The following is a 12513-nucleotide window of genomic DNA, read 5'->3' as shown; positions in this document are numbered from 1 at the left end:
TGATCCTACTCCAGCTATGAAACCCTGCACCTACTTTTCTTCTTCTATGAAATGACACTAATGCCTTTGTCAAGAGTTTTGAAGTGCAAAGCACAACATAAGAGCAACCATAATTTGTCTTCCATGTTAGTTCTATTTTTAAAAAACTGAACGCAGCTGCAGTAGCAAAGATTCAACACCGCATCTTGCTGGAAGCCAACAGCAGCATGGACGAATATTGCAGATGATATGACAATTTAAGGACAGGTTACACAGGAAATGGGCTGTGGACACTAAGTGTGGGACTAGCAACACATAAATCTGCTGAGCCTAATCTGATGATCCTTTTTGCACAGCTAATAGGCTGTTCCCCTGGAAAAGGTACTTGAGAATTCTTCCAAATCTGAGTGAGAGCGCTTTGTAGGTAGATGAGAAAAGGATGAGAGGCAAGAACTCTACCCACTCACTCTGCAGAGAACATACATGCTAAGAAAATAGGAGGAACATCGTAAATCCAGAAAAACAAACCTTTCTTTTTCAATAAATGAGATGTCATTAGAAATCATTTTGTGCCATGTGAAAGAATAAAGAACATTATTCTGCATTGTTAGAGATGCCACCTCTTTTAAATTTGATTCGCTAATAGCATTCAAGTAGTTTCTATTTAAAGACTAAGTAGCTATATTTTGCAATTAATAGACAATAATAATTCAACTAGCATTCAATGTTTTCCACACTATTAAGAGACAATATGGCTTTAAATAGATTGTGATTTCAAGACATATTTTTTTTTGGATTTTATTGCAGTCAATTTTAACATGTTCCTGCAAAATTGTGTGCTATGTTTCTGTCACTGATATTACTATGGGATTTCTTACCTGCCTAACATATATACATTGTCATAATTCTACCAGAAAAATCAGGAGAATCCAACAGATTTTTGGTCCTGAAGGAACCAATTATAACTTACTTATTAAAAAGAGCCAATCTTTCATCTACTTGTATAATATAAAAAAAAATCTGAACTATCCTGAATTTCCCCAGTGGAAATTTAAATCCCTAAGCATCAATTTTCATCAAATAGAATATATATAATTTTTTTTACACTAAATAATTTTACAGAAAAGATTTATTAATATGATGAACATGAGTCTTTGTTTCCACACCTTTGTAGCTGCAGTTTAACAAAAATTATACAAATGAAAAGAAATAAATCTTGGGTACTTTGTGTACTCCTCAAACATGCCTTATGACCCCTTCTCACAACACAAAAAAAAGCACATGTTAAGCATAATTTATTGCTTAGTCAATAATACTGAATTTCTTCTCACTAAGAAAATGCATGGAAGAATTGATGAGTGGGGAAAAAACACTTCAAGTTTTCTACTTAGTACTTAATTGTCAAGAGAATTCCCCTTTTCCTAGGATGATGGCTAAAGAAATAATGAGAATACTGAAAATCATTGCCCACATATACGGCAAATTTTGCACTGATTTCAGTAAGTCCCAAGTTTTATCCAGACCTGCTCTCTCTCTGCATAAGGGGATTAATAGAAACTTTTTCTTTTTTCAATTTTGAATAAAAGATTTAGAATAGCGATGACAAAATTACCACCTTTTATAATCTGAAAGCTACTTCTACACATAGTTTGTGCAACTGGGAAGAAGCAGTACCAAGTACTGGTACCTCTGCACCTCTTTCTCTTCCTCTGCTCAGAGGTATATGGCTGATGTCAGTGAGCTGATGTTACTAACCTGGTGTTTTGTGATACCATCCCTGATACTGCCTATAACAGATTGTGACAAACTCCATTTCTTTGGCACACTCATCCATCATTTCAAAGACAAACATTAAAAACCAGGCTGAGCTGACTGGAAAGAATGGCACACTCTAGTCATGACAGCTATTTCTATTATTTTTTCTGAACTTTCAAAAATCCTCAATCCCCTTCTTAAAATACCTGCAGACATTTAAAATTTGATCTAGTGAGATACCTTTAATGTCTCCAAGGAGATCACTTGTGTTTAATTTTTCCATCTTCTCCTTCCAGTCTTTTGAAAGTAGCTTTTCCATACAGGATGAATCTAATTTTTAAAAAAAGAAAAGAAAAAAAAAAAAATAGAATTATCAAACATATTCTTACAGGCAAACAGGTGCCACCCTCATTTTAACACTGTTCTCCCAGTACCAGTCGAACCATAGCTTAGAAAGGAAATGAACTTGCAGCCAAACTGAGTTCTTTTTTAAGTGCATTTTAAATCCAAAGTAATTCCCCTGAGGTTAATGAAGTTACTATGGATTTAACAAGGGTCTAATTGAAAGAAAAACTTCGGTGAGTACTTATGCATGCTAACTGCCAATTTACATGCATAGATTGCCAACGTATATATGAATTCTGTCTTTTTCATTTGAGAATGATTGTACACTCGAAATTATACATGAAGATTTAGTAGCTTTTTTTGGAAATTTGGCACACAGTGACATCTGAAACCCATTTTTATACCCATGTCAGTGCAAGAGTTATTCATATAATGTCTCCATGGAATTCATGAAAGCACTCTACATATTCGATGTTCACAGTATCAGGAATTTTCTCAGTACTCTATAAACAACATGCAATGATTAGAAGATAGGTTTTCGTCACAGGAACTTCAGAATGCATTTCAAGGCTTTGCCCCAGTCCAGGAGGCCTTCTGTGGGCAAAACTGTCACTGAAGTCATTACACTTTGGAGAAAGTAAAAGACTGGCCCTAGTAAGCTTCCTATGATCAGACCCCAATCCCACTACAAAATTTCATATTGAGCATAACAGACTTCAATAAATTCTAAAGGTTTTTTTCAGCTCCTAAATTAAACTAATTGGCTCCAATGCCTAAATTATAGATAACCTTGCAGATACCTAAAAAAAGGTGATTTTTAAGATAGAAATTCTTATGAAGGGAGCACACAAGACTGCAAATTCTCCTGAAGGGAGCCTACAAGAAAGATGAAGAGAGACTATTTACAAGAGCATCTAGAGACAGGTTAAGGGGGAATGGCTTCAAACAAAAAGAGAGTAGGTTTAGACTAGATATTAGGACAAAATTCTTTTTTGTGAGGGTGGTGAGGCACTGGAAGAGGTTGCCCATAGAAGTTTTGGATGTCCCATCCCTGGCAGTGTTCCAGGCCAGGTTGGATAGGGCTCTGAGCAGCATGATCTAGTAAGAGGTGTCCCTGCCCATGGCAGGGGGTTGGAATAAAGTGATCTTTAAGGTCCCTTCCAACATAGGTCATTCTGTGATTCTGTGGTTGATGTGATGTGGGTTTTTAAGACTTTCAAGAAGCACAATTCAGATTTCTAAACAATTATCAAGAAAACTTTACAAACAACTCAACACTTATTTTTCCTTCCCAGTTAGTAATAATAAAATCTCTATTAAACTTTGGGGGCTTACTTTCCCCTGTAGGTAGACTCATCAGCCACGTCTGTGCTAAATTTCATGGAAACCCTTAGGCCCAGTTTGCAAAATATCAAAACCATTACCCACATGTAACTTCTACATCTAATGTTTTTCCAAAATAAATCTTGGCAAGGGGCCTTTGTTGCAAGGCCACACTTCTCCCTGGGCAGTGCTGAGCACAGTGTTCCTTAATGCACGCACTGGGAACAGCCACACACCTTCACTTTCCTAGAAACTCTCCTAGAAAGGGGCCACTTGTTTTAGAAGACCAATTTGCACAATGCTTTCTAAGTAGCTAATAATATTCCAAATCTTAATTATTTTTGTGCCGGTCCCACTCCAGTCATGAGTTAACTGTGGGTTGTAGGAGAAGCCAGAATTCAGTCTAACTTAACTCCCACTAAATTACTGGCAGATTAAGGTCAAACAGCAGCTGAAATTCTCATTTCAGCAGTCCCAGCAGAAGCACTCACACACGTGAAAGCAAGAGCAAAAAGCCCAGACTTAAGAATGGCAACACAGATCATATCGTTGCAATGGGTAACAGTTTGTTCCTCTTCAGAGGATTCCAAAAATAATCAGAGGGAGAAGAAACATTCTAAGAGGTCACAAAAGGAGGAGTTAAAGATTTAGGGAGAAGTTAAAGGAAGAAAATGGTCATATGGCCAATCAAACTTCAGGGTACAAGCCATTTCAGCCTAAAAATTCATTAGTCTAACTCAGTCGACATAAACAAATAAACAAAAGCCCCAAACAAAACAAAAACCAGTTGAAAGCAAACCAAACTGATCCAAGAGATCAAAGATCAGGTTTTAATTGCAACACATTTTCACCGTGCAAGCCTCCATGGAAAGAAAATACAGCTCATAAATATTTTTGAAGTAATATTTCAGCAGAAAAGCTAATTTATTTACTAATTATATCTTTCTATGAAAGAGACAAAATTAAGGAGCTGTAAGTTGCAATAGGCAGTGTTAAAATACTAGTTATATAATAACAATTTACTTTTAACAATAACAGGCACTTATTACTTTTATGAGTTCTGGCCTGATAATAGGAGAATCAAGAAATAACCATCAATTATCAATAGAACATTATAATTTGTCCTTTTTTGTGATATCATGATTAGTTTAAAAAGAGGTTTCTGTGTTTCTCCCCTGCCAAAATTTCAGACCCCTCATCCCTGAAAAAAAAAGCTTTAGAATTTTATTTTAGTGTTTGCTATAAGTTACGTATTCTACTGCTTTTAGCTAAGATGCTTTCCTCAATTCACACAAAGAAAAAAATTCAATAAAAAAGGAAAAAAAAGAAATATCTAGCATATTACTGGAGTTGATAAAATACTTTCCTCAAAAGCACTTGTTTTATTTCTTCTCTCACTGTTCCTATGAACACCCATGCTTATCTGTAGTGTTCTTATGTAAGGGCAAAAAATGTATTTCTAAAGACAGAATGGGAAAGAGCTAGATTGAAAAACAGCTCTATTTGTGTGCCTTTTTGATTTAATCACATTGCTAGTTAGAATTTTTCTCTACAAATGACTGAAAAATTCCTTAAGAAAGAGTTCTTTTAACACCCCTATCTCATTCAAATTCTGTGTTCTGGATCTGACCACACAATTTATAGCTACTGTATTTTGCTATTGGGAGGATTACAAAAATGATTACACAATGAGCCTTTTATTAAACTTTTTAAAATCATTGTAAAAGTGGCACTGTGAAAATCTTGTAAATTTTCAATTACCATGTTCATTCTGCATATTTTTTCCAAATTTAAAATAATGATACATGGTTAAAGCCCTCTGGATGCCCTCCACATTAGACCCAAAACTAAATATAAAGGCTTATACTTGAAAGATGTGACTCCCTTCAAGTTCTGTATTCCGTGTTCACAAACACACATTTTAAAAAGGTTTGTGAATCAGAAAGGTTTTTTTCTTCTTTCTGTACTGAAAATTAATTTTTACAGACATATAAAATCTACAGGGATATCTTCTGACATAAGTAAAATGTCTTCATCCATATTGATTCATTTTCTGATTTGATTCATTTTAGAAACAAAACATCTACTTGGAATCCAGCACTGAACAGAGAAGAAAGGAGCCCGAATTCACATCTGCACTGCATCACTCTCCCTGCACTGCTTCAGCACCATTCCAAAACCTTGTGGATCCTGACATTTTCAAAATTCAGGGGTATTCTTGCTAAAGACAATTATAAAAGAAGCAATGAAAGAAATTAGCATTTATACATTTTTAGCTCTTCTCGCTGACTTTATAAACCACAGTTAGGCTTATGCTGCAAAGTAGCATATTTTCTACTGGCACATGTAAGATCAAACTCGTGAAGTTGCACTGGAGCAATTTATTCTATTAAAAAACACACAGCTTCTCTCCCTTTATATTCTTCTCTTGTGAACTAGGAAAAAATTTCCTTCAAGGACAGCAAGCAGGTTAAGTATAATTATGATGACTAAATTAAATCATTGAGTATTATTTAATATCACGGTTTGTTACATACTTAGTTAGCAATTTTAATTGTAAACTAAAGGACTTTAAAGCACTGTGAGAATCTTGTTAGACATGACAGTTTTGCAAAGGTGAATGAAAAGAGGATGTTAAAAGATATATAATCAGGAAAAAAAAAAAAAGCTGAGGGGGGAAAAAACCGTAGGTGTTAGATGAAAAGGATCTCTTCACAATGACAAAGCATCGATGAAAAGAATTAACATTTGTCCGTTGGGTAATCAATCAGTCATGGAATGGATGGAATCCAGCCCTTTGTTGCACGGCCCGTGATGAAGAACTGAGCGTGTTAGCTATCACAGCCAAGCTCTCAAGTTCTTCTGACTGAATGAAAGTCATCTTGTTTGAATCAGGACTAGCTTTTGCCTCTTGTCTCATCCTTATTCTCCCCTTTTTCAGTTCTGGGGTTTTTCCCCTTTAATTTCACTTTTACATTCTTCAACAAGTTACTCACCCCAGCTACAGCTTACATGAATACTGTATGACCTGACAGTGGCCTGCACCTATCCTCATTGATTTTGGGGGTTATTCCTTTTTTTTTTTTTTTTCCTCTTAATTCACTGAAGTAGCCTCCTATTACTTTCTTTGAAATACAGATTAAAAAAAAAAAAAAAAAAAAAAAGACATTCATGCCATGTGTGAGTTTTTGTTTTTTTATGGTGAAGTCATACATAAAAGAAAACCTAAATGTGAGAGTGCAGCAGCAAAACTTCAAAGCATTGACTGTCAGACATTATTATTTCAAATCAGCTTTGACTTTTTGAGACTTAATAAAACACTATAGTACAGACTGGCATATTTATAACACCTATACCAGTGATCAACTGAACTGTCTTATTCTTTCTACTGTGCAGTGCCTTGTTATTTCCTTTATAATAAGCTTCCCTCAAAACATGTTGTAACAATACTGCAAACGGATAATTATTAATGATATGAGTTCTAAAACATGACTTGTTTTGCATACAATTCTTTTTGAATACACACGTTACTTTGTGACAGAAGACAAAAGCACATTGATTTATTAATAATGATTGCAAATGCACAGCAAGTTCATAAACAATACAGAAATATAATTCAATCAAAGGTATAGAGGTATAGGTGACATATTTCTACGTGCAGCTGAATTGTGTTACATCTCAAGGAAAAAGGCACTGGGAAAGACAAGGCAGAAGATTTAGAAGAGAAATCAGGCATGCTGCAAGAGAAATTGTTCTAAAATGTGATCAGATCCACGGTAGGAGGAGGATAAAACTCTTTTCTGCATTTTAGGGGAATGATACTACAGAACTAAAGGCATCTTTGTCTCTACTTTAGGACTAAGCTTACGCATCCTATTATATATCTTATTATAGTTTATTAGATATTTTTAAACATAAAAATATCACATTTGAGCAGAGTTTGGGACTAAATATCAATTTGCAAGTTCCTTCATCTCTAATGTTTTATATTCCCCAAGCTACTCCCATTACATTTATCTGCCTTCAGCTCCATGGGAGAAAAGATGTCCTTTGGACCAGCCTTTGTCAAATGAGTTCACATGCCTCATTCAGGGCTGTATAAGAAAAACAGCACAAGTGGAATTAGCCTGTCAGCATCTATGAAATGTTTGTTTGAGAAAAATTATTGTGTGGTGCTTTTTCTTTTTTTTTACTTTGAAAGAATGTTAAATAAGATTATGAACTCCTTGTGACAGACATCTGTATGTTTTCTAGACCTATTGCACCTGATTTCTTATACAGAAGAGCTGCTTTTTCCCCCAAAACCAAAGCTGCAAATTAACATTACAGTGACTGCCATTTTTGGCCTTCTTCCCCTTGTACCTTTGCACATCTCACCCCATGCTTCAAGTGCAAAAGTGTTTTTTTCAAGTGGGTGAAGCTAAGGACATGACATCTAAAATAATAACTACTCAATACATCACAGATTGAAAAGAGAAAGATTTGTTTCAATGTTCTTTGCAGAATGCTAAATCCTCTTCTGAGTAAAAAAACCTAAATGAAACCAGTACAAATACTTCTGAATTATAGTCAAGCAGAATTTAGATTTAGTCAAGTCAATATTTTTTATTTACAATTAAACTAAAACAGCAGGTCCATTGTTGCTATTATTAGATCCAGTCATTAAAATTGTGAAATACTCAGAAAACTGAGTACGTTTTTTAAAAATCTGTGATGAGTTTTAATATACCTGTGTTGGGACCTTTAGTTAACAGATCCCTCTCTGAGTACATGGCAACAGCTTGCTTATGTGTCTTTTGTGAGTTCACTGCCAACCAGATTTCCTTGAGGTAAAGAACCACCTAGTGTAGAATGAAAACATAAAAATATTTCCTAATTTTCCCACTTTTTGTTACGTATTTTAAAATTATATGCAAATTCTAACATTTCAGTATCAAAGAGAAAAGCAAAAGGTTAATTTAATTCACTTTGAAAGAACGCAGTTTTATAATCTTCTAACAATTCAAAATTAAATTAAGGATTTCATGTTTTCATCCACTACTTGAAAAATAAAATATAGTTTAACCATGACTATAAGAAACTTAACTGCTGGATGGTATATCTAGTCTGTTTTAATCCAAAGACGTAACATTTGTGTAACATTGCTAAAATAGATGTTTTGTTGCCATAGTTTCTTTTTTTCTTCTTTCAAACACAAATTATCCTTTTCTGTCTCAATAAACTTTAAATAAAAGAAAAAGAGACAGCAACAGTATGAAACTAATCAAAAATCAGCCTGAAGGCTTAACACCCATATTTGCAATACACTGCCACTGCCTCTTGCTCATAAGCAGCTTGGCTTCAATCTTGCTGTCAGTGGAGCAGCAGGTCAGGGGAATCTCATCTCATCCTTCTCAATTTCCATACCGTTCTTGTACCATAATTAATTGTCATGGTCTAACAGAAAATTAAAATATAAGGAATTTCAAGACGTTGTTAGCCAGTGAATTGATCTCTTTGGCCAATTTCTCAAGAATTTCTCGATTTGATAACTTCTCCAAATTCAAGTTCTTGAAAAGCAAAAAAACAATCACAACACAAAAATGAGCAACATAACATTTAGAACAAGAGAAGGTGCTAATTTCTTTTGCTTTTTTTATTGCAAACTAGTAATAAAATCAAATCAAATCTTTCCTAAATTATATTGCTTGGGATGTTAAGGAGACAAATAATCCTGGCCAGTCACTTACTCCCTCCTCTCATATTGACTCTTTCCTATCCAACTGCGTAAAAGCTTAAAAAAAAGAAGAAAAAACCAACCAAACAAAACCCATCCAAATGAAAAAAAAAAAAAAGGCAACAAAAAAATACAATTATATGTATGCAAAAGGCAGTCAGCTCACAGTAGATGTTTTCTTGAAAGAGCAATGATGGAAAGGCAACTGAGATCTGACTACCTAACACCGTTTTGTTTAGTACAGGGAACCAGGCAGATCTGCCAATTGCTGCACATTTTTTCATAGTGACAAGATTTCCACAATATGATAAAATTAGAACTGTAAGAGCTTGGAGAGGTCTCTTAACTTTTAATTAAAACTCTCCAAGATCACTAAAAATAATTAGACATTAAAATGTTCTGGTTTTCCTCTGAATTCATTTGCACTACTTGAATGGTCTAGATCTTGCATGAAACAACAGACATTCTAAACAGAAACACTGGAATTTGGCTGGGGGTGATTTCCAGACCTGCTTTTTATGATGCGGCTAGTGGGAAAAACTGTCGAGTCTGAACTTCTACCCATTCTGCCTAAAATGGTTTGTTTCAACAGGAATTCTCTGGTGCAAGGAGCAGAATTCTGCTCAGTGCAAAACTCTCAATAAAAAGGAGTCTGAATTTCATGGAAAGAACAGCCCAAGATACAATCCTGACCTTTATTTTTATTTATTTATTAAAAAGCAGGACCTTTAACCTTGCAAATGTTTTTGTTCTCTTAAAATAACTCATACAATGCTATATGCCATACTATTTTTAGAAGAGCAACAAGAGAAAGCATGCTTTTCCCATACAGCAGGGCACTGATATAAACATCAACACAGATGCTCTGTGAGAGAGAGCTGGACTTCTCAAGCACTTGATCATTAAGGAATGCACCAACTGTTTTAGATAATCTCGTGCCAGCTCCAGTTCTGCTCCACACTCCCCTTTGGGAGTGGCAAATCTTGTCCTGCTCCTAATTTTTCATTTTACTCACTCCTCCATTTTTTTCCCTTTTCCCCCTAGAACAGAGGGAAAAAGGCATTGTGTGCCAAGCAAGGCAAGACTAGAATCACTTCCCCAAACAGAGCAAAACTTTCAGACAATTAACCCTCCCCTCTTCTTTCAGATAAATTACTAAGTATAAAATGCAATCTGTTTCCTTTGTTTACTCAATATGAACAATTTGTAAATGACTCAAGGATGAAATTCAGAAAATGTTGTGCTAAATTAGAACCATTATAAACATGCTAATGACTGCTCAACTAAAACATGCAGGATCAGTGTGAAGAAATATATTTAGTTCCTGTGAAATACAGTTGTATTGCCTCAGAACTATTTGGTCACTTAATTGTATATGATTACTTCAGGAAAATGTTAATTTCATGAACACTGCACTAGACAATACACTCCGTATGTCAAAAGAAGCTTTCTCAAGTGTCAGTGTAATTGCTTGGATGCAATGTTTTGGCATACTAGAACAAGAGAAATATCTTTTAAGTCTATTAAAATTACAAGTACATTTCATTCCTCCACTTAAAATCTCCATTCCATGATAAGCTATATTTTACTGTTAGATTGGCTGTATTCATTGAAGTTATTCCCTTATTTGCATTACAATGATAGCATACAGTATATTACATGTATTCACCTATTCTCTAAGTATCTGCACCTTTATTTACTTTCCAAGTGAACATATAATATGGGCAAGAGAAAGTCACTTTAGGCTTTAAACAACAGCAATCAGGGATAGGCAGGAAAAGGGGAGCACAATTTGCTTGCAATCCCTGGCAGAAGACTAAACAAACTGATATGTTTGTATAGTCAAAATACAAAAAGGAGAATGATACACTTATTTTCCGGTCTATTGCTACATGTACTAGCAAAGTAACAAAATCAATAAGATTTGTAATTTTTGTCATTTTGTGAAAGGAGAAGGTTGTGCTAAGAGAAGCAGATCTCAATTTTCATTCTTTTCCTTGCCTCCATCCTCACATCTTTCTTTATTGAACAGCTCTAGATTTTCTCTCTTTTTTTCTTTTTCAGAGTGGAAAAGAACAGACTGAGCCAATAGCTTAGCTAGAATTCAGCAGTATAGCTCCAGCACAGCCCACTTAGTCTTCAATAGATTTGAAATTTCTCCCAATATTCAGCCTAATTATTCTTTCTCATAATCTCATACCTCTGTATCTTTTTACAGCCTTTTTATATCCCTAAACAATTCACTTTCATCTTTGGCATCCACTCTTCTCAAACACTTCTGAATTGAAGTGACATTCTTCTTATTATTACTCAAATAAATATTAAGAGTGTAATATTTAAATGTTTCTTTGTTAAACTGCTCAGGAAAAAGTAATGTGCCATATTCTTTTTGTACATGACGCATCTCTTTTAAAAATTAATTTCCCTAGTAGGTCAAGAAGTTGCAGATGGAATGCCAGCCTGTGTCCAACTATGTACTAAACCCAGACATTTTATTAAGGACAGGGGGCAGATTTTCTTTTCTCTTAACATTGCACAACTCTTCTTGGACCAAGCTGAAGCAAGTAGAGGATCCCATCTCAACTCAAAAAATTCTCTGGTAGCACAAATAGACATTTATGTTATTGCTCCTTCTCCTATCAAGTGCAAACCCAACTAAGTATTTTATCTTTTAACGAGGTAGAAGTTCTGTAAAATTAATATTAAAATATTAGGCAAAGTTTTGAGGACTAAAAACATCCTAAACGAAAAACAAAATTGTGGAGGCCCCTTCACACCAGGTTAGTTTTAGAGAACTGAGGGAATGGGAGTGAGGGGACTTCCTGAAAAGCAAGGAAAATCAGTTTCTATTAAACTGATTAATGTTCCTTGCAAAATTTGTGACACCAGATGACTTATGAACAAAACCTGAATGATTCAAAAGACCTCTATTTTGTTCCCCCAAATCATGTTCTACTCATTACCCTAATAATGCAGTAATAAACATCTGTTTAATTATTTGAAGGCTTCTTAATATTGTGTATAAAAAATCTGAACTCAGCTCGTACATAAAATATTCTGAAATTAAAACAATTGTATAACAAAAGAAATTTTTCATGAGAAATCCTTAAGCATTTTTGTATGTAAAAGTATAATACAAAGCAAGCTAAATAATATGCTCTTGATTTGAAATTACTTCAAACAAGGATGGGAAGGAATGAAAACAATAGCTAGAATCTCCTCTCTATTTACCATTTCTGAAGGTCTCTATGGCACATAATGCAGTCTTCTCCAGGACACTAAAATACACTGACAAAATCAGTTCTGTAGCCCCTTTTTTACTACTAAAATTTTGACTTAAACAAACTATCGTATCCTATATAAACATAAATTCATATCAAGCAAGAATTTCCTGA

The 12513-nt window shown here is 34.6% G+C and overlaps 1 protein-coding gene across 17 annotated transcripts in view; it reads right to left on the bottom strand.

Annotated features, from left to right (window-relative positions):
* SOX6 (SRY-box transcription factor 6) overlaps nucleotides 1–12513 on the bottom strand; it is a 384737-nt gene that overhangs the window by 168457 nt on the left and 203767 nt on the right. For all 17 annotated transcript variants that reach the window (XM_083863095.1, XM_083863092.1, XM_083863093.1 and 14 more), the window contains one exon: nucleotides 1975–2064. In XM_083863095.1, the coding sequence (XP_083719221.1) occupies nucleotides 1975–2064 (90 nt within the window). The remainder of the gene's footprint in view (nucleotides 1–1974; nucleotides 2065–12513) is intronic.

Source organism: Zosterops lateralis (genome assembly GCF_965231275.1).
Source record: "Zosterops lateralis genome assembly, chromosome: 6".
NCBI classification, from domain to species: domain Eukaryota; kingdom Metazoa; phylum Chordata; class Aves; order Passeriformes; family Zosteropidae; genus Zosterops; species Zosterops lateralis.
This window is presented reverse-complemented; position numbering and strand designations above follow the sequence as displayed.